Source organism: Diadema antillarum, unplaced genomic scaffold, assembly GCF_040938485.1.
Source record: "Diadema antillarum isolate AM-2024a unplaced genomic scaffold, OU_Dant_1.0 scf00000212, whole genome shotgun sequence".
Taxonomy (NCBI): Eukaryota; Metazoa; Echinodermata; class Echinoidea; order Diadematoida; family Diadematidae; genus Diadema; species Diadema antillarum.
The window spans coordinates 1,259,767-1,283,866 of NW_027271101.1; the positions used below are offsets into that span (position 1 = coordinate 1,259,767).

At 36.6% G+C, this 24,100-nt stretch overlaps 1 protein-coding gene across 1 annotated transcript; it reads left to right on the top strand.

Annotated features, from left to right (window-relative positions):
• Positions 1-208: 208 nt before the first annotated feature.
• On the top strand, positions 209-23,507 carry LOC139724397 (hyaluronidase-1-like). The gene is made up of 3 exons (XM_071635541.1): positions 209-706; positions 15,025-15,199; positions 23,449-23,507. Exons 1-3 carry the CDS (start codon positions 209-211, stop codon positions 23,505-23,507), a joined length of 732 nt encoding a protein of 243 aa, XP_071491642.1.
• The last annotated feature ends 593 nt before the right edge of the window (positions 23,508-24,100 follow it).

The window sequence follows — 24,100 nt, forward strand, 5'->3', positions numbered from 1 at the left end:
AAAACACACACACACACACGCACGCACACACACGTTAAAAGCATTCCGAAGAAAGATGTTTATGTATGCTAATCTTGTTAAATCATCCAAAACCCATTTTTTCCCTTTTCCTCTCTCATATCAGCTCGCAAATATCACGGCTCATCTCGAGAAAGCAACGGTCGATATTCTCACCACCATACCGGATCCTAATTTTGATGGGATTGGCATGATAGACTGGGAAAGCTGGTTGCCACACATGATTTTGAAACCTACAAATATATACCGCGAATTTTCAATCGCCCACGTCCGCAATCTCCATCCAGACTGGGATGATGCGACCATCACCAGCGTCGCGACTCTGGAGTGGATGCAGGGGGCCAGACTCTTCTTGGAGAGCACTGTCAAGTTGGCAATGCAGCTCCGCCCAAAAGCCTTGTGGGGTTTCTTTCACTACCCTTACTGCCATATCGATAGGATGGACAATAGGACCTTCTGCGATGAGTGGCTAGTCGAATTCAACGATAAGTTGCTGTGGATGTTTAACGAGACTACAGCCATGTACCCAAGTATCTACATTAAACCTGTGAAGTTACATGGCACAGATACCATTATCCCCACTCTGAATGAGGCCTTCAGAATGAGAGAACTCTCGAGTGATCCAAAGGGTGTGGTCCTGAGCTACACAAGTTTTAAGTACACAGATACCAGCTATTACTTCACTTTGGTAAGTTATATGTGTATATACACTTTGTTCTGCTCCCCTTTTGAGGTCTGGTTTCATCGTTAGTTTGCATAATTGGGTGGCCTACCAGTGGGTATAGCCAAGGAGGTTGAAGAGATGGAGTAACAACAGAGTTATTAACTTTGATCCCATGTTCGAAGCCGCCGCTCAAAAATATTTGAAGCATGTGCCAAACAGGATCTGCCCCGCAGATACGAAGACAATTGACTCGTGTTCTCATTGCATAATCACCAGCCACTTTCAAAGGAAGATATGTCTTTGTGATGGTAATTACTTTTCGCATCCCTTCTTATAAAAGGTAGGTGGTACAGACACGAGTATGCGCGAATAGAAATTGAGCAAAAAATGCTGAAATGAAGATGAAAATTACTCGGATTGGGCAAACCCGGGCACTAATCTGATATATCTATCAATTAAGAATGATACTTGAAGATTATTCCATATTAGTTTTCATTTGTGGAAATTAAGCGGAAAAGTGATAAAACCAGCTTTCCAGGATGGTGCAGTTTTAAACATTTTCACATAATACAGCTCTGATTTACACTTTTTCGCAAATTTCTGAACGGAATTGACTTTTGATTTACATAGTTTATCACTAAGTGAAATTTCATTTCATTTAATAGATAAATAAGCAAAATATGGCCAACATTATGATAACGTTCAAAATGAATCTCCAGATTGCTCAGCAAGACGGCGGCGTGGAACATCCATCATCAAAGGCACAAGTGCACCCGTGGAATTCGTTTGTACATCAATAGAAATCTGACAACTGTTTGAATAATTTACAGCCAGTTGGAACTCCATGTATAAAACCTCCTTGGAATGGATAACTGGAATGCTAGGATGATAGGATTAAGTTCTTGAAGAATATATGCAGGGCTTACGTCCTGGCACAAGGTATTTGTTCCCAAACAATGTCTTTGGGTAGATTGGATTACTGGAATGCTGATGGGGCAATAGTATCGTCTTCTTGAAAAAACAAACAAACATGTGCAGTGTTAAACTTAGGAGATTACCCCGAAGGTATTATTTACAGTGTAGATAAGATTCTTCTTCTATTTTTGGATCCTCTTTTTCTTCTTTTTATTATTATTATCATTATTATTATTATCATTATTGTCATTATTTTTATCATTATTATTTTTATCATTATTATGTTCATTACTATCATCATTATTCTCGTATTATTCAATTATTCAATTCAATTTTATTCAAAAACAAACATAAATAACAAGATAATACAAATCGCTGATACAAAAATTCACATGGTTTTTCGGACCCCGAAAGAAGCAAGGCTTGTGAGTGGGGCCCTATGCAAGGTACACATAAGTTGGGACTCAGCAGCACAAAGGCCAACCGCCAATGATGTAAAGTGACATTCCCCATCATAATAATCAGTGTGAGTAAACATTCAGATCAGTCACTGAAACCACCGACAGCAGACCAAGGTACCACGTAAGTTCACACACTAACACTACGACATGGCAAGTATATATCAGAACAATCATAATGTATATACAATGGCAACAGATAAACCTACATAAAAAGGAGACCATAAACACACACACATATACATACACACACACACACCCTCACACCCCCATACACAACCACACCACACAGAGCACTCAAACTAAAGTAGGCTGACCAATCTATACATAACATCAAATAAATGTTTAACATGTAGTTTAACAAATTCATTTCAAATTGTCTAATAGATATTTTTTTTTTTACACTGAACTTTGAACCTAGAAAATGTTGTACTGTTCCTAATGTCAACAGGTAGTTGGTTCCACTCTTTAATACAAGTGGTTCGGAAAGAATTCAAGGAAACAGTAGTCCTTACATGAGGACGATGGAAGAGGTTTCTTTGACGTGTGTTGTAATTATGAATCCGTGAGTTCAGGGCAAATAATTCTTTTAACTGGCAAAATTGTGGACAAGACTGAAGTTTAAACACAAAAACCAAACAATGAAACGATACTAATTCTTACCTGGCTGTCGGAAGTTGGAATTGGTGACAAGCCTTATTACTTTCTTTAGTAATACTTTCAATTTATCATTGTGGGTCTTAAACATATTGCCCCATGCAACATTGCAATAGGTCAGGTAAGGAAGAACAATGCTATTGTATAAAGTTCTTAAAATCCTCGCTGGCAATATATATCTTAATCTACATATAACACCAACACTTCGAGAAACCTTGGTGCAAACAGATTCTAGATGGGGTTTCCAAGTCAGATGCTCATCGACAATAACTCCAAGGAATTGAACATGTTCGCTAAGGACAACGTTGTGTCCCCCGATGTTTAAAGTATCAATATCATTCGGAATGATTTTACCTCTAGACCGAAATACAATACATTTAGTCTTTTGAGCATTTAGCAATATCTTATTACAACAAAACCAAGCAAATAATTTTTTGATTCCAGCATTTGCAACTGTCATCAGAGTAACAATATTTTTATTAGAGAGTAGTAAACTAGTGTCGTCAGCAAATAGTGAATATGAGAATATTTCTGATGAGTCAATGATATCATTGATATATATTAAAAATAACAAAGGACCAAATACTGACCCCTGTGGCACACCATACCGAATGGAACCAGATTGCGATTTGACACCAGCAATCACTACATGTTGTGAGCGGTTAAGCAAGTAGTTTTTAAACCATAATAATGCTGTTCCTCGTACTCCGTAGTGTTCAAGTTTACTCAAAAGGATGTTGTGGTCTATGGTGTCAAATGCCTTTGACAAGTCTGGAAAAATTCCAAGGCAATAATGTCCATCATCAAATGATTTTATGATAGTATCCAACAAGTTGAAAACGCCCATGCTAGTCGAAAAATGTTTGCGAAAACCAAACTGTTGTGGAATCAGAACATCTCTCTTCAATAGAATATCGTTTAAACGCTTGTAGAATATTTTCTCTAAAATCTTAGAAAAAATTGGTAAAAGCGCTATAGGTCTGTAATTAGTCAGATTCTTAGTATTATCTTTTTTATACACAGGAACTATTTTAGCTATATATCTTTAGCTTGTCAGGCAAAATTCCTTGCGACAATGATGAAATAGATTGACATGGAAAAAAGATGGGAGTTCCAGAAAAGCAAATCATTGTTTGATATCATGAATGACAGCGCCCCGTCTTATTTGAGTGACATATTCACATTGTCCACCCGCACTCACGGATATAGAACACGAAGTTCCGAGAATTTTGGTGTTATCATTCCAAGAGTAAAAACAGAATGCGGTAAACGTGCCTTTTCAGTTGACGGTGCTCTACTGTGGAATAGCCTGTCACCCCCAGTGCGAAATGCTCAGAGTAAGAACGCTTTTTGTTCACAGTATTTGAAATGGTGTTCTGGGTAATAACTGTTATCACTTTTTTTCTTCTTCGTTGGATCCTGATTTATTTTATAGCGAAGGGTAGTATAAGAAGCAGATTGTATGTTGTTCAATATTGTAAGATGATTGATGTTGTTTATTATTGATTTTCGTTGTTAGAAATGAATGCTGAATTTTGAAGTATAGAAGAGAATAATGTATAAGTGAATTAAGAGTTTAGATATAGTTATTTTTGGGGTATATTGATAGAACAAAAATCAATGGTTGTGTTATCTTTTTTTTTCAGGCACGTATATTTTGATACATATTTGATTGAATCATTTCTTTATTCAAGAAAATGTTTATACATAACCAGGTCAATTATCTCTTTAGGTAATTGCAGGTACACATTGAACATACAACACAAATAACATCCATAAGATTAATGTGCCAGTATCAACAATAATGTTCAACACTAACAATCACTATAACATTTATATCAATTCTTTAGAATATATATATATATATATATATATATATATATATATATGTCGGACGTTTATAGAAACTTCACACTCCGGGCGTACCAATAATCAGTCGATGTTCTGCATTTTTTTTTCTGATTTCGTTTCGTACAAAATCAAAAACTCCATTTACTTCCCCATTGAAAAAAAGAAAATCCGTGGTCCTAAAAACTGAAATGAGCCTTCTTTCGGTATATCTAATGCCATATTACATATTCAAATATAGAATATTACACATATACTATACTAATCAACAAACTTTAACATTTTGCATGCTATAGAAATAAACCCATGGACTGAGAGTGAGCGTTGAAATCTGATAAAAATAAAATGTATATCTATATATACTTTTTGTTTACTTTGGTAATGACGTTTAATCGTCTGCATAAAGGGTATTAATGATATTTTGTCCGTTTAAGTCATAACCATGTTTACATTGAAAAAAAATATATATGTATATTCCAGGAGAGGGTTAAAACAATAAAAAAAATATAACTGGGGATGGATGGTCGCCTTAAAAAAATGTTCCCACAAAGGGGCTGACACACATCTCTGAAGCCTGCTCTACAATCAATTGATGTAATCTACCAGGAGGGTGCCCTGAATCTACTGAACTGGGTACATTGTAGCAAAGAAGAAAAAAAAAGAATATTTTTTTATTGTTATACTTATTATAGAAGGTTCATTTTTCTTTATAAACTCAGTCAGTTAGATTCTTTTTTTTTCATCCTGGTTACAAACTGATATCTCATTCCTTATTTTCTCATTTTTATGAACAGTTCTGTTCTGTATGATGTATGACCCATTGTGTTATGTTCATGTTATTTGTTGTGATTGTTACTTTGCATGTATGTGTTTACAGGGCCCCCTGGAAAACAGTACTTGATTACTGACGGGGCCACCCTGTATAAATAAGACGAAATAATAATGATATTGATAATAATAATGATTTTTTTTTGAAAATATCACATAATGGATCAGCAATAAAATGAATGAATTCCTTGATAACCCGAGGGGCATTATCATCCGACCCACTTGACTTCGATGACTTAAGCGAGGATACAAATTTAGTGATTTCAAATACAGAAGTTGGACTAAAAAACAAGGATGAATTATCACTACTTGGCTTTAAAGGAGACCTCCGGATGATTTTCAGATTTTTATATTTGAACAACTATAAATTAGTTATACTGAGGACAGAGTTTCAGAATTTGTGATGATTGGGATGAAGAATAAGAATATTTTCTAAATTTAGAACAAATTGCAATGAATAAGGATGATGACATGGCAGAGTCACCATAAGAATGCATGAGTTGGGGCTCATGGAAGCTGCAGAACAAAAGAAGAAGGCACGCATAGATTATGCACAGGTGAACTCGCAAGCAAGCGGTATTGTAATGAAATTACACTGCTTAATTTCTGAAATATGTGAACCTCTTATAGCTGTGTTCAGACGGAGGCAGTTTTGGTCGGAGTAACTTCGGAGGAAGGGTCGGAGGAAGCTAGGTCGGAGTAACTTCAGAGGATAGGTCGGAGTAGTGCCCGTCTGAACAAGGTCGTGGTAACTTCCTCCGACCGGAGGAACTTACCACGACCTCTTCCTCCGAACGAGATACTCCTGAGTTTTCTCAGGAGTATCTCGCTACCACGACTAGCCGGTCGGAGTAAATTGCCCGTGCGGACAAGCCCTCGGAGTATCTATGAACTTACATACCTTACGACCTAGGTAAAACTTCCGGGGTCAAATCGCAATGTTGACATTTTGCAACTACACGTGCGCGTGTACAGTGCAATTCTAACCTAGTCGATCGCGACGAAGAAGCTAGCGCTCATGCAGAAATTTCCATCAACAAGAATGGAGAAGACTAATGCCACAGACAAAAAACAATCGCATGGTCGACGTGCGCGACGCTACCACTTCCGGAAGTTACACCGACCCTCGCATATAAATTGGTCGGAGTTTCTTCCCACGACCGTCGTGTGGACACAAGGGTCGTGGTAAGATATGCATCAATTTGAATTTTAATTGCCGTGCCATAAATGTTAACTCCGACTAGAAATACGTCTGAACATGGCTTATGTCATCATCCTTGTTCAGTGTAATTTGTTTAAGGTTTTTCAAAGTATTGTTTCTCTGCTCAAGAACCACAATAAATTCCACAACTCTATACATGGAATTGTCAATTTATGTACTACATGATGTGAAATCATGAAAATCATCTGGAATGTCCCTTTTATTCATAAAAAGACTGTGGAACTGAAGGAATCTCTCTACTTATTTTAGCGGGTAATCCTATAAAATACCTGTTAAAAGCTTCCGCCTTCTGTTTACTCGACACCAGAGATGATCCTTTATGAAACATCATTACACTGATTTATTGCTATCATTATTATCATTTTCATCATCATCACAAGAAACTTGTGCCCTCAAAAAACATGATCTCGTGTGCTGGATCGTGTTTGTTTGTTTGTTTTTAATGTTTGTCTTCGGATTCGATCGGTCGGCGGTTGATTTGCTTGTGTTGTTTCCGTTATAAAGTATTCATACACAGATGAATACAAAATACATGTAAGCAACAAAAAAAAAGTGTTTAAACAAATATTTCATTGTATCCTCTATTGACGAGATGAATATCCTTCCATACAAATGAATATGAATATGGTGATAAATGCAAGTGTGTCTGAGTTAGAAATGAAGAAGATCAGATGAAAGAAGAGGCCACCTGTGAATAGGCAGTGATCATCAGTCGTGTCATTGCAGTTAAGCTATATTTCATCGTGTCACTGTTCTGCACTGTGTGAGTGTGTGTGTGTGCCAATAAAAAAGCCCAGAACATTGATAAAACATCTCGTGTAAATCTAAATTGTAAAATCATACATTATGTAAACAACAAAGAACAAAAGCACAAAGACATTATGCGTTGCATTTGACTGAGCACTGAACGTATAGACATGATATGCAGTGAAGTGTGTTTTTAAGGCTGTTCAACATGATCTTAGCAACTTTTTATTGCATGCGTATTTACGGGTGTGTGAAAAAGGTTTGGCTAAACAGTTACTGCTGCATTCGGGCCGTAGGAATAACCATATCATTTCGAATAATGAATCTCAGGAATAACGAACCCTCAGAATGAAGGGCCGTCGTATAAAAGGAGCTGTAACAGTATTACTGATAAGTTTGAGGTATGTGATATTGTAAAATTCCATAATGTTTGGGTTTTATGCTGGTCGTCTGATTTGAATTCCACTCGAACAATATATTTAATTGTATTTTGATTTATAAAAGTGGTCTGCTGAACAAGAAATATAAGGGAATATACTATTCTTGGCCAATGATTTTATATTCGTATTGGGCTTAGAACAAAGACATCCGATATCATGCAAAACGCTATACAAACATAACGTAAGTTCAATTTCCGGTGTGACGCGCGCACACACACACACACACACACACACCACACACGTTCCAGATGTGAAATATGTGGCACAGCAATAAACACCCACTGCAGAAAAACAGTCGTTTGCGTTTTGGAGGAACGTATATGAACGGTCTAGTTGCGGAACAAGACGAACAAATAACGCACTTGGGGCGATTGTGTACAGGACAGTGGAACGTACGCAAAGGCATGAGAAACGAATATGAACCGCGCTCATGCCCACCAGACAAAATGCGAGGAACAAAAATGAGTGACGTATGAGACGTACATCGAACGTCAGAGGACGACGTTTTTGTATGTCATTGCAGGAATCAGTTGCAGAAAGGCCGGTATATATTCGTTTGACATCAGCTTCATGTCCTGTTCATATGTGCCTTTACATAATTCTAGTCGGTGACATGAATTGTGATATTCTGTCAAAATCTTTATCAGCTATGAGTAAACGATATCAAGAAATCAATAATATGTTCGGTCTGGTACAAGCAAACGAAACCACACCAACTAGAATCACTCCCGTCTCAGCAACTTTGGTAGATCACATGATTACTAACTGCCCGTATAAGGTAAAGAAATTTGGAGTAGCTCACAACGGTATGAGCGATCATTCTATTAAGCTACTTATTTTGGAATTGTGGACCAACTTCGACTTCAAGACTTATATCCTTTAGAAATGGCAAAAATCTTGATCCAGACAAGTTCAGGGACGATGTTCGTGGACAGGATTGGTCAAAGATTACCGAGTGCAATACAATCGATCAAGCCGTTGACGCATGGCAGAGCCTTCTGTTAAATGTAATAAATAAACACATGCCGATGCGTACTAAGAGGATTAGGGATAGGGATTCGCCCTGGATGAAATCTGATATCTACAAACTTATGAAAAAACGTGATAAAGTGAAAAAAAAGCTTCTCAACTAAATGATGATAAACTTATGTGTGAATATAGAAAATTGCGTAACAAAGTAGCAGCAGAGATTGCAAAGGCAAAGAGGAAATACTACTCCGATAAATTGGCACAGTGTAATGATTCAAAAAATACCCGGAAAACCTTTAAATCAATCATACCTAACAAAAAGGTGATTCTACAATAAATTCTGACTATGTTTTAAAAACTGCAGACAAATTTAATAATTTCTTCGCTAAGGTCGGAAGTAATCTTGCAAATAAATTGTCCAATATTCCCTTTCTTCAGGAAAACACTAAAACAATAGATGAACCATTTGAATTTACCCCTGTTAAGGAAAATGACGTCATAGATATTGTACGAAATCTAAGGAACACAAAGTCTGTGGGACTAGATGATATCTCGGTTTTTGTTTTGAAATTATTATGTGCCCATGAAATAGCTCCTAGCATTACTTACTTGATGAACCTCTCCTTAATAAGTGGCCAATTTCCTAAGCGATGGAAGATTGCTAAAATCATTCCGATACATAAAAGTGGTGATAAAGACACTCCATCAAATTTCAGGCCCATCTCCCTCCTCCCGTGTGTATCAAAAATCTTAGAACGCATCGTCCAGCGACAAATAGTTTCATACTTACATAAACATAATATCCTCTCACCAGCACAGTCCGGGTTTCGTGCAAAACACTCAACGATTACAACCCTGATATAAGGTAACGGATGATTGGTTCCACGCAATTGATAGGAAGGAATACACAGGGGCGGTGTTTGTTGATCTAAAAAAGGCCTTCGATACCGTAGATTGGGATATTCTTTTTGAAAAGCTTAGAAACATTGGAATTAAAGGTAAAGCATTGATATGGATGGAAAGGTACTTATCTTAACGGGTAGAGTCTGTAGGACACTTGTCAACTCAGAACTTTCTACCGAATCGAGCATTACTTGTGTAGTCCCGCAAGGCTCATTACTTGGGCCTTTGTTTTTTTATTATTTACATAAATGATTTAGTAGATTGTGTTAAGTCATGCCAGGTCCAGTTGTACGCCGATGACACTGTTCTTTATTTCTCACACTCATCGACCAAAAAAATTGAGGCAGCTCTTAATTCTAATCTTGAGAATGTTAACAGCTGGATGAGCAAAAACAAGTTAACTGTCTATTGTAAGAAAACAGAATGCATGCTGATTGGAAGCAAACACATGCTAGCTAAACAAAATGTTTTAAATGTAGTTTTAAATGAATCCCCATTAAACCAAGTACGGCAACTTAAGTACCTAGGATTGATTTGAGCTGGAATCACCACATTGAAACTTTACTTGAGAAAGCTGGTAAAATGGTAGGATTTCTTGGACGATTAAGACGTTCTTTGAATGAGTCGGTGGTGAACTCAGTATGTAAAGCCCTTATTCTACCATATTTTGATCATGGTGACATAATTAATATCTCAGCCTATGATAAATATGTTGACAAACTCCAAAAATTACAAAATAGAGCGGCTCGTATTATACTCACAGTAAAGCCAGAATCATCTACCGCTGAAATGCATAATGCACTGGACTGGAAATTCCTCGAAAAGAGAAGACATCATCATTCTGTTATATTATTTATGTACAAGGTAATGCATGAACTGACTCCCTCGTATTTACGTAGTGAATTCGACCTTGCTCCCCAACATTACTCTTCCCGACTACAGGCGAAAAACTACTTTTACCGAAACCACGAACAGAATCTCTAAAGAAGTCATTTGAATACCGAGGTGCGAAGGCGTACAACGCCTTACCTTCTCATATAAAATCTTCTACCACAATATTGATGTTTTCAGATCCAAAATAGCACTAATTCCGTTAGAGTTAAATTTAAACTTATTTATGAATTTTTTGTTTTTATTTTTTCATCCTATGAGGTAAAACTTTCAAGCTATTCAAGTACATGTACTGTTCAAATTTTGACCATAACCACTTCATTTTTCCCATTCGCTAACAATTGAGTATTATAAGAACGACCCAAGTCCATGGAAGACCATTTCGAGTAAACTTAAAAGAAAAACCTTCATATCTTTTTTATTTGTCCAATAATATTCTATTTAACTGTGATGGGAAGGCAACATTGTACATACAAATTAGAATATATATTATTATGACAATTAACATTAACGTTTTTTGTGGAGAGGCCATTTTGTGTGATGGACTTGGGTCGTTCTTTGAATCATACACATGATATTCTGCCATAGAGATGAGAGAAGGATGAGAGGGGGCGCTATAATATGAATGTAAGAATGACCCAAGTCCTTCATTCTTACATTTATAAGATTTAAATCATTCGTTTCAGGCACTTCCGGGGGTAATTAGGATTTATCATTTATACACAAGATGAGTCCATGCATAAGCTACAATTTCCCTTGTCAAACTGAATTTGGCCAAAAATTGGACTTGGGTCGTTCTTATATTCAGGTCTTCAATTGTTATTCAACCCTCGTACTTGATTTTGTAATTGTGTTTTTACTGTTCTCAGATTTATGTCATACTTGTTATTTAAGTTTCATTCAATTGTTTTCTTGAAGTTATATACAACGAGATATATTCTATTTTAGTGTAGCATGTTTTCTTAACTTGTTTCTCTCCATTTCAGTAGTGTGATTGCATGCCTATATTAATTTTCAATTGCTTTATCTATTCTTTGAATTTGCTCTTGGATTTCTATGATTTGTTTATGATTTTAAACCTATGTAAATGAGTATTTATACAATCAGTACCAGTTAATACTATTTTGTTATTTTTTTCTCACAACTTATGACATTTGAAATTCCGAATCAGCTTTCCCACCCATTCCACATTTCAAAATATTTTTAATTACTATTTATAAATTGTACCTGTTTTATTCATTGAATTATTATCCTTTGATTTCGATGCGTTTTTTCTGTTCTTAGATTTATTTCATATTTGTTTTTCAAATCTCACTTTTTTTTAGTTATATATAACGTGATATAATCTGTTTTGGAGTAGCGTTTTTCTTAATTTTTTTTTCTTTTCATTTCTTTATTGTGATTGCATGCCTAGTAGTAATTTTCAATTGTTTTATTTATTCTTTGAATTTGCTCTTGAATCTCTGTCATTTGTTTATGATTTTAACCCTATGTAAATGAGTATTTATGCAATCCGTACCAGTTAATACTATTTCATTATTTTTTTTCTCACAACTCATGACATTTTAAATTCCGAATCAGTTTTCTCACCCATTCCATCTTTCAAAATATTTCTTAAAAACTGTTTACAAATTGTACCTGTTTTATCCACTGAATTATTATCCTTTGATTTCGATGCAATTATTATATGCCTCACGTTTAGTTTTCCTTAACATATCACTTGCCACGAATTTTAGTTTTCTAAAGTTGTCATAGATCCATCTAAGTATTTTGTACAAGTCTCCTGTTTCTTTTTCATTCGTTTACTACGTATTTCTATCTAAATTTATCAAAGTAATTACCTTACAACATTCTGTTTTTGTTTTCTTTCACTGCATAAGTATGATTGAGGATTTTACTTCCAAACACTCCATTTTTATATTTAAACATATTTTGATTTGTTCATTGTTATACTTAATTGCCTGTAAGACCTTTCCATTATCATTTGGTTTTTTATCTCTCATTTTACTGTTTTTGTTTCCACCTGCATGTTTGTATAAACGTTGGTTTCATTTTGTACGTGTCCATTTTAAATAGTATATTGTATTCATTGTATGTGGACCCCTGGAAGAACAGCGTTGCCATGTTGGCAACGCTGAATATGGGCAATCCACCCGTATTTATTGTTTTTATACGGAAATAAATACCATACTATACCATAATATATTATGTGAATGTGCTGTAGATATCCTGCAGATATGCTGTAATCGTCACTTATATGGCCGATCTGTCCGTTTGTCATCCGTAACTACATTTTTGTCCCCGCCGAACGAGTTCGAGCAGGGGACTATGAAACGGGCTCCGTACGTGTGTGTGTCCGTGTGTCCGTGTGTGATCAAAATGTTCAATTTGCTACTTCTCTGTCATTTATGAGCCAATTTTGATTCTGTTTGCTTTATATGATAGCACTACATGGGAGCTTTGAAACTTCTACACAGAATTTCAGTTGTGACCTTTGACCTTGACCTTTGACCTATATTGTACATTTTGCACAAAATGTTACTCCTTCGCCATTTCTAACCCGATTTCGATTCCGTTTGCTTTGTGTGGTGGCACTAGGTGAGGGCTTCAATACTTCTACACAGAATTTTGACCTTAGCGGATCGAAACGCATGGAAAAACGACAAAGCACAGTGCAGAATACAGAAGAAAACGTACAACTATCGGACAAAACGGTCAAATCGCGCTATCCGTTTTTGGCGAGAAAAGAAAAATTGTATGCATAACGTTTTCTGGCCGCTGTGACGGAAATCATCGGAAGATAAACTTCCACCCAAATGATACGAAGAACATGAAACACATTTTAACGGATATCGACGGATGCTAAAAATCGACAATCATTTCTTTTGTGCGTTTGTGGTATCCGGCAAAGTGTGACAGGGACTTTACTCTTCTCCCACTACGTCTATCTCAATAGCCATTTCGTCTCAACCCACATGATCTAATAAGCCAGTTCGGAGATAGCTCATGTGCACATTGGTACAAATGACCTTTCATTTTTGTCAGTTGGTTAGGCACTTCACTCTATTTAAAGCGACATAATGCAGCAGCTTGCCGAACATAGCAATTTGTTGAACTCGTACTCTAACAAAGAATGAACCTGTGTAGATGAGATTAGTGACCAGAATGGTTCGTCGATCAACCCTTTGGGAAGCATCTATTTCATTGTGCTGTTTTGAATACGTTAAGAAACTTTTTCTGTTAACATTGCCAAATACCAGGCTTGCTGTCAGGTGGATGTTCTGGCAGGCACCATTTATAAGGATTCTATGAATAATCATAGCATTACAGATGCTTATCTCAGTAGGCGTTTTCACATCAGCCCGATAACAATCCAAGCTCGAGATATTTTTTAATATCCCAAGTCAGAAAAATATCGCGCTATTTCGAAACATCGGGCTGATGTGAAAACGCCTATTGAAATGAAAAACCAACCTGTCTCTCGGTATATACAAATGACCTCTTTTCTGCTCATGCTCAAACTGGAACCCCGAACTGGCTTATTCTGTTTCGTCTACAACCACTTCGTCTAATGAACATTTAGTCCAATTGCCACTTGGCCTCATTAGGCCTATACCACTTCGCCTACTTCCAAATGAGTCATGTGGGTTATGCTAATTTCATCTAATACCCTCAGTTTACTTGGAAGTAGACCATCTGATATCAGACCAAGTTAGTGGCGATAAGCCATTCTGTGTTTGTTTGTTTGTTTGTTTGTTTTATTTAAACACGGGTAAAAAATACTTGCACTCAGCCGTTAGGCTGTTTTTCAGCAAGTCCGTATGATATACACTGCACAAAAAACATAATGTGGTACAATCAACGTATAAAATAATACATAGACAATAATCGGTATAACGAAACAAAAAGATGAAAAAAAAATACATATATACACAACACTCTTTACAAAACAGTCAGACAGTAGAATGCAGTAAGAAGAAGAAAAAAATCTCGGAAAGGAAGTGATTAAAAAAAAAGAAGAAGATATTACTCAGAAATAGAAAAACTCATAAATCAAGTAAGAAAACAGAATCGATATCCTTCAGAAATTGTGCTAACCTTGTACATGTTCTCGTGGCTTCCGGTAATTGATTGAATAATTGAGCTGCTATGTAAACAGTACTACTTTTGCAGAAATTGGTCTTTGGTTTTGGTAACAATACTTTAAATGCCGAGTTCCTCAGATTGTAATTAGATACTTTTACGTTCACTTGATAAGTCAGAAAATCAGGCAAGAGGTTATTCAAAACCTTGTAAATAAAAACAACAAGATCTTTTTTCACTTTTGCACTGAGGCAGTCAATAGGCAGCCTCCCATACAAATCTCGTCTATTGTGACGATGATCCACTTTCAGAACAGTTCGCACCTGCTCCCATACTCTGCTCTTGTATTCATTCATTTTTCCCCATTTTATTTTTTTACAGGAGGACCTAAATGCGACCATTTTGACTTCAGCCGAGTTTGGAACCCACGGTGTTGTGTTCTGGGGTAGTGTCCAGGATGACGGTAATCGCCAAACGTGCCTCGAGTTGCGTGATTACATCGAGACAGCTCTCGGCCCGACGCTGCTGATGGCGAGAGATGGGGCTGAGGCGTGCAGTAGCCGAGTTTGCTCCGGGCATGGCCGATGCGTCGGCAAAATTTTGTCGTGCACGGGAACTTCTCGTCTAAACAGAAAACAGCCAGAGTTAAATCCTGGACAGAAGAATTGGTCACATTCCGGAGGACTTGAAGAAACTTATTGTTCCTGTAGATGTTTCCATGGATGGCAAGGGGACGACTGTAGCCGTCCAGAATAATGTGTAGTCCAAATAAGGCTGTTATAAGCGAACTTACCCATGGTGCATTTGGGGTGGGTAGTGAGGCACAGTCAATTAATAATAATAATATTGATGATAATAAAGTACATTTATAATGCACCGTATCTATCATTACTGATACTCTCGGCGCATGAGAGCCTGCATAATTCAACAAATACTGTGTACACATAAACAGCTAATAGTATACAACCTTCCAAAACCCAGTCCGTATCCAATATTACATTAATTAAACTCTATTTTCTATCAGAACTTCAACAATTCGGTAAAAAAGAATAAAATAAAACAGAACAAAAACGAGAAAAAGCAAGAGATAATAAACAGCAAAGTTGTCAACACAAACAAATCATGCATGCTATAGACGTGATTCGTATTATAATCTCAAGGAATCATAGGTTATTAGCACACTAATACGTTCAACAAACTAACAAAGTTCAGCAAATTCGTAAGGTGAAGTAAACCATCATTTATCCTTATCTTTCATTTTGTCAAATTCAAACTAATATTAAAAGGTGATTTTGACAGATGAAGCAATATGTTTCCAACCCTTGACCGTCTTTTTCACTGTTTTCGTTTTTGTTTTTTGTTTTTCGTTTTTTTTTGACATGAGGTCAGCATCAAGATAGAGAGAAGGAATCCTCTAAAGCGTGGTTAACCTGTGTGTGTGTGTGTGTTTTATAATCTTTGCAATGATTTATTTACACAGGAGAAAAGTGTGTAACACGATGTCGTCATTTGCTGTAAAAGTGGAAATTTTCGCGGTGTTGAGATTTTCGCGTATTTCACGCAACGCGAAACTAGCGCGAAAATAAAAGCACTCGAATATTTTTGCTTGCAAGAATGTTCCAGTATGATATCTTGATTCCGCAGAATTAAAAACACGCGAAACTCTTCTTACCCCTACGAGCGTGAAAACTTAGTCGCGCGAAAATATCCACTTTTACAGAGTAGTTCAAAGTATTGCAACAATAAAAATATGCTCTCACAGCTGCAATATATCAATACTATAGGAAGAAATCGACTCTGGCTTTTCAAGTTTGAAATGCCCCAATGAATATCATGAAATATTTAAAATATGGTTAATTATGATATATAACTGACTGTAAAAATTCAACATTTTGACTGTCAATGACAAAACCAAGAATTGCATGAAGATGTGGGTAAATATATTACATATTCAGGTTGAATTCCATTCTATTCTAATTTGGAAAGTAATTTGGAGGCCTAATTATTATTGTTTACCGAAATGTGGTTGATTCATGATGCCGACAGCAACGAAATATGAGCGATAATGTGTTTCAACAACACGGCACGTATATTATATTATTATAACATATTATCATATTTTGCTATATAGTTGTATGGTGGAAGAAGACACTAAAAATTTGATTTCTATTCGTCATTGCACTTTTTTTAGAAGTAAGGGTGGTGAAGTTGGAAGACTGTAATGGAAAACGGTCCAGACGAAATCGGGTGAAAATAATTATGCATTTTATGTATTCCAAAATGATAACGGATAAGGATAATGATACTTACACAGTGCATGTTAATGTGCACTCCCGTTTCAACGAACACGGTTATAACGAAATGTCGTTACAAGGAAGCAAACCTTCAGGTCCCAAAATCATCATCATTATAAGTCTATGGAGCAAAATTCGCTTTTTCTTGATAACGTATCTTGGGAATAGCGAACCTTTGGAATAACGCGCCTTCGTAATAACGAAGCTTTTATTGGAATAACAATCAACTGTAACCGAATCCAAAAACCACCACTTCCATACACGTGTTTTCAAACTAAGCATGAAAGTACACGACTTTCTTGAATGGAAAATCTTAACGAAATTAATGAGTTATATAGCCTCCCATTTGACAGAGCTTTCCAGGGAATCATCTGGAATGTTCTATAAACAACATACAATATACGCAAGGTTTGCGTGTTTTTATTATATCCTGTATAATTATTTGTTTATCTATAACGAATTTTTGATGTAACGAAAGAAAACGGCTGGGCCCGAGGACTTTACTATAACGGGAGTGCACTGCCAGTGTAGTTTGGAGACTTACTTAATACTCACATAATTGCATTATAGTATATTTTTCTGTCATCTCTTGCATGTAAAGTGCAGCTTTGAATGACTTGTTATACCGCCTGCGATATTCAAGTAAAAATATTCATTTCTATGAACATTTTATTGAAATAAGGATATAGACCAGCAAAATAATAGTACTCTCAGAAGTTTAGAAATTGCCTGAAAAAAGGGAACCTCAGAGAAGAAAGAAGATAGTATGTAAATGTTTAGTAGTGTGGCATACGAGGAAAAAACTCTAACTTTATACCTTTGAATTTGTATTGTTATGATTTTACAGTATTATATAAATCAATAATTGTGAGTTGTGGTATAATAATTGTGATTTGTGGTAACATAATAAAAGTTGACTCGGTGAACAAAAGTAAATGTCCAATTCGAGTGATATATTGATTGCGAGAAGATTTTTTTTTTCAATTTCAATTTCAATTTCAATTTTATTTTCATACTTCTCAATGAAGGAATGTACATCAAATATAATAAAAACATAGTGAATCATAATATCCGGCTTGGATGTACAGTAAATTAATGTAAGAATATAAAACATATAGTGGTCAATCATCGTACGTTTGGTTCTATGTATAACGCTAAAGAAATATGAATATGACGGAACCTACTTAAAGGACAAGTTCACCTTCATAAACATAAGGATTGAGAGAATGCAACAATAAAAGTAGAACACATCAGTGAAAGTTTGACGAAAATTGGACAATCGATGCAAAAGTTATGAATTTTTTAAATTTTTGTGTTGGAACCGCTGAATGAGGAGACTACTACAGCTTGTGAGTCATATGCGTACAACAGTATAAAGAAAATGTAAAAGAAAATTCAACATATTTTAACTTTTCTCGCATAATAAAGGAGCTCTTGACTTGCCTCTTTCTAAAGGCAGGGGGAATAATATCACCCATAACATTTGTCGGTAACGAGTCAGGGGAATGTGTATTTTTTTCAAAAGATGGAATTTTGTGAAATTCTCTTTGTATTTTCCTTATATTGTTGTACGCATGTGACATCTAAGTTATTCATACACTGCAGTAGTCTTCTCATCCAGCGGTTACTGCAAAAAACTTCAAAAATTCATAACTTTTGAACGGATTGTCTGATTTTCCTCAAACTTTCACTGATGTGTTCTACTAATATTGCTACATTCTCTCAATCCTTATGTTTATGAAGGTGAACTTTTCCTTTAAAAGCGAGCTTGTTAAGCGTAGGTCCCAAATTCTGAACAGAGTATAAAGATGAGGAGCACGGATGCAACGTAGGACCACCAAAATAACGTAGAACAGGAATTGCTCTAATTTCGAGCACATTTGGTAGGATGATGGGAGCTTTAGATTTGCGGCGCGGACGTTTGAGACGACAAGTGCGTTGGACGTTCTCCTCTCTTCCTGCGACCTGTTGAAAAGTAGCTTTAGATTAGAGACGCAACCTGTACTAAATAAAATGGCGCCCCCATAAATGTCATGATCGGTGCATCAAGTAATTCTCTGCGTCGTGAATTGAGGGACGTAAAAATAGCCAAGAACGCAAAGTGAAAACTCAGACCAGGGAGGTGCTAGAGAAGGAGAGACAACTACTGCTCTCCTTTGAAGTCACGCACGGCACCGCCGAGAAGTTATGCGTTCAAGTACAGGTGTTACCCATGTGCTCTGACAAAAGAGAGCATCAATAATCGAGACTAGGGCTCTCACATCTAGAAATACTTGCCCCTACTGGAATTCGCTCTCTCTTTCAATGTGATAGCAACAATGAATTTGTGTACCTTGAATTGGAGCAGCGAATCGAAATGCAGTGTAAATCTGACAATTTTGACAGCAAATAGTTTAAAAGCACGCTGGAACACGCTTTAGCGGAGTACTTTATTTGAAAGATCAAAATATACCAGATTAAATGATAGAAAACTAACATGCGGAAATGTGCGCATTATAGAAAAAAATATTAGGTTTTTAAGAGGGCCTAATTTTCATTTCATTTCGATTTGCGCATTACGAAGAAACTAGAAATACATGTTTATTATATTGAACTCTTTCCTAAAATATTCTAAATCAATTCGAGTATTTCATTTAAAATTTTGGGTTGAAATAAAGCTTGTAATTCAACGAAAGGTGAAATGCGCTCTTCGTCTCCGAACTTCGTCTTGCAACTAGAGCGGTGCCGAGCATGACTTCAAAGCGTAGTGGAATGCTAGACATCCCATTGTAACGCCTTGAACCCAAACATGTGTTTGCATGAATTACGAAGAGTTGCCACTCCATCTCTGTAACACCTCCCTGCTCAGACGACGCAAGCTATAAATAGATCGATTTTGATAGGCGATTTTGCGCATGCTCAGAATCGAAATTTTCCCCTCCAAGCATTGCTTTTAACATTCCTTCCCGCCATTTTTCAGCGTAGTTTGAATATTTTGCAAACTTATAAAATTCGTTTATTGTACTAGTACATTGCAATGCAATCAACGCATTCAACTTCTGTAAATGAGTTATGTTTCCATTTTTGGAAATGGAAAAAATAAACGAAAGACTGAGTGAGTGACGAGAGATAAGAAAGATAGAATGGATAGAAAGGTACATTAAAAAAAGATTGGTAAAGACGATGATTGAAATATCATGTCCATGATTGAAGCATGGAAATTAAGGATGAGTTGGAAAATCATAATGCACATTATTTGCGATACGAGATCGAGGAAATCAGTACACCAATAAAACGCCACAAAAATATTGATATTATTCAGCAAAACAATAATTAGATCTTAATTTCCTCATTAACCATGACAGGCATCTTTTGGTCCTTGGAAATCTATGAATTAGTATGTAAAGATTAAATCCCGTTCAAACATGATTTAGTCAGATAAAAAAAGAGTAAAATCTGACTGAAAATGGATGAAAAATAAGGAAGTAATGACATTTTGAAGTTTTGCTAATTTCTGCAAAACAGTTCTTCTACAGTAGATATGAATATACAAATGAGTGAGCTAACCATGTCATACCCTCACAATTTTCCATTGATCATGTACAAAGGAATGACGAAAATTCAATGTTTCTGTCATTGAAGTCTGAAACATGATGTTATCCCTGGTTGAATATTCAGAGTAGTGATCAGTTAGACATACACGAGGATTTGAGCCTCGGGGGCATTATTGCATTTAAATAAAAACCTGGAAATTTCAAAATTTTATGTACAGGGAATGACATGCTCACTTTGCCATTTGCATATTCATACCACTGTTCAAGAACTGTTTCCCCCAAAAATAGCGAAACTTCAAAATGTCCTTCCTTATTTTTCATCCGATTTCAATCAATACCAATGAGCTCGTAATATTTTACTTTTTCTTAATAGACTAATTTATATTTGTACTGGATTTTCCCCTTTAAGCTAACACATCGATGAATACGAATGAACAAGTAAAACATGAACATATAAAGATTATGATTATTTCTGTTCATTAATATCTTAATATTTATTCTTTATTGAATTCTGCAACAAATTCGAATATATACCTTATGATCATTTCAGTGAGTTTACTATATCATCTGCACATTTATAAACATTATTCTCTATTATAAACACGCGTCCTTTAGTCGATTCTTATATAGTTTTTGGTGTCGACTCTCTGTCGATTGTACAGCGAAATGCGATTACCTACAATTACTCAGGCGAGTGGCCCACATCCCTATACAAGCTTGTCTTTTACCTTGGTACCTCTTTCCATCAACGCAAATAATTAGTTCCATATGCATTTGTTTTTGTTTTTGTAGTAATACATTGTAGGTTTTGTTTTCTTTGAATCTGTATCGACAACATGTGTTATTGGAAATGAAATTTGAATTGAATTGAGTTACTTTTGGGAAGCCTCCCTCCCCGCCTCCCTCCCCGTCCCTCTCACCCCCCCCCCCCCCCCCATGTTCGAAAATACACGCAGTGCCATTACACAGCCCGCCCTCTAGCGGCCTAATTATTGCAACCTCTATGATTTTGGTGCAGACTCCCGAAATGGCGCCAGTGGCCCAACGACACTGCTTGGACATTTGACCATGATACTAACCTATCTCCCTGACCAGGCCCGTAACTAGGATTTTTATGGGGGGGGGGGGGGGGGGGGTTCAAAATTGGAAATAGTGGACTTTTCTGAGGGAGTTAAGCAACCAAGCGGGATAGGGTCTCACTCTGGGAGGGGTATATTTTCAGACGTAAAAACAATCAATTCTTCACCTTTAATAGTTCGGTTTGACACTTATGTATCAGCCATGAAGTAAAGTCTCTGATCATCTTCTTGCCTATATATATTGAATAGTTCTTATATACCTATGCGTATCTAGGGAAAACGGCGCCCGGGGCAAGCTAGAAAATTGCGCCCCTAATTTCTGAAAAAGTGTTCAACCGCAACCCCATCCCGGTATAGGGACTTTAAAAAGTCCACATGATACGCTTTTCAAGCACTTATAAGAAGTCCTTTGAGCGTGATTTAAATGTAATAAATTTTGATAAATTTTGGCGAGCGAGCGGAGCGAACGAACTGAAAATTTGTTGTATTTCAGCTTACAAAACATGGAATTCTTGTCATTTTTTGCTTATTAAATCTTACAATTCTAATCAAGAAATAGTAACGGCCTTAAACGATTAATATACCAACAACAGACCGAGGACTTTAAAAAATACTCTAAATTAATACGAGCGAGTGAGCCGAAATTTGCATATATTTCTGTGTAGGAAACATTGCACTTATCTCATAGTTCGTTGTACTTGTAAATCATACAATGCTGGCACACTGTTATATGGTGGCTTGCCCTGTATATAAAATAACAGATCATGCGACAATTGAATCAAAAAGCTTGCTAAAATTTACAAATCAGTGTGAGCATTTTCTGAACATGTTCGTATAATCGTATCATTCTTCTGTCGTATTTGGAGCTTTGGAAAGAAGTTTTCACTTTTTTGTTGTTGTTCAAGAGGACCCTGCTCGCTAGCGGGGGGGGGGGGGGGGGGTTCGTTCGAACCCCCTGAAACCCCCTATAGTTACGGGCCTGCTGACCTTGCTACTACTAATAGTAATTGACAGTACGTGCTTGTATAGCACATAACACATAGTGATAATGTCCCTATGCGCTCAAAAAATGGAAATATTATACAAAAACATACCCACTGTGTACGGAGTTTCATGTTTGCTTGTACACATATGCGTTTTCAAAGCAGACTTAGATGCACCGTATCAGTGATTTGTCTTAAATTCTGGGATAGATTTTTCCATAAGGTAGGGGCATTAAAAGCAAATGTTCGTTCTCCGTAAAATGTGGTTCTTCTGTTCGAAATGATATTTCCTTTATGAACGAAGGTCTCTCTCTGGTGTGTAGATTTGAATAGGTAACTCTCTTAAAATGTGAAGCAAACATAAAAACATTCAAATGCTAGTACAAATATATTTGTACTATATAGCACTTGAATCTTAAACTGAATCCGACATTTTGACTGGAATCCAGTATAAGCTTCTTAAAACTGGCGATATTTGTTCATGTTTCTCATGATTTTGGATATTACGTGTGCAGCAGAGTTTTTGATTTATTGTAATCTCTGTCTGTTTGACGGCAGCCCATAAAGCAATCCATTACAAAAATCAAGGTGGCACATGACGAAAGCATGAACTATCATAATTGTTCTGCGGTGTGTTTGTCAATAAACTCTCGAATTTTCCCAATTTTGTAAAGTGCAAATGAAGCAGAGCGACATTTTGGCGACACAAAATTTTCCATGAGCAATTTTTCATCCAAGATTACACCTAAATTTCTGCAAACGTGTGCTCATGGATTGTAGTACACGTACCATCGAAATCAAGAGACTGTATGGATTCTACTGCACGAAAACGCGAAGAGATAGTGGAGATATTCTACGAAAAAGAAGTGCATAAAAACCAAACCAAACATAAAGACGGCATTGTCCCTAATTGCAGCTCTGGGCACTAAAGATTACTTCCGCTTCACACGCAACCCGGAGGCTGCGTTCACATAGAAGGATACGGTATTCGGTATTCGGTATTCGGTATTCGCTATTCGGGCACCCAGTACACCATCACCCGCACCGTTATCTCAACATCCCATGCAGTGAGGATTTCTTCCTCCTACATCCCTGCAAATCTTATTAACAATTTCTAATGGCTGCATCAGAATGTTAGTCTACATGCTTATTTTTGCTAATGGGCAAATCCAGGCCAAAATTGTCATTATTTCATAAACGAGAGACGGTATACGCTGCAAGAAAATCGAACAAGCTCGATTCCCACTATGCTATACTATTCTATGCTATTCGGTACTTTCGAATAGTGCCCTCTTATGTGAACCGGTGTTAGGAAATCCTATCGTTCGATTCAAGCTATACGCGTGCCCTCGAAAACGAGCACCGCATAGGCCTACCCGAATATACTTCTATGTGAACGGAGCCTAAAGCACAAAGCGTGGACCTACTACACAGCTCAATGGTCAAAGTAATGTATACAGTGTTCTTGCTGGTTATAATAATAGCAAACCTTGGAAGAGAACGACCCAAATTGCACTAGACCGTAACTTTTATTATTAAGAGGGTTTAGTTCTCTGTGCGCCTAAAAT

Bases quoted from the DNA above. Each gene is read 5' to 3' on its own strand.
- LOC139724397 (XM_071635541.1), top strand. From the start codon at position 209: ATGATAGACTGGGAAAGCTGGTTGCCACACATGATTTTGAAACCTACA. The intron at 707-15,024 runs GTAAGTTATATG...ATTTTTTTACAG, and splicing joins CCAGCTATTACTTCACTTTG to GAGGACCTAAATGCGACCAT. The intron at 15,200-23,448 runs GTAGCCGAGTTT...CCCTAATTGCAG, and splicing joins AGATGGGGCTGAGGCGTGCA to CTCTGGGCACTAAAGATTAC.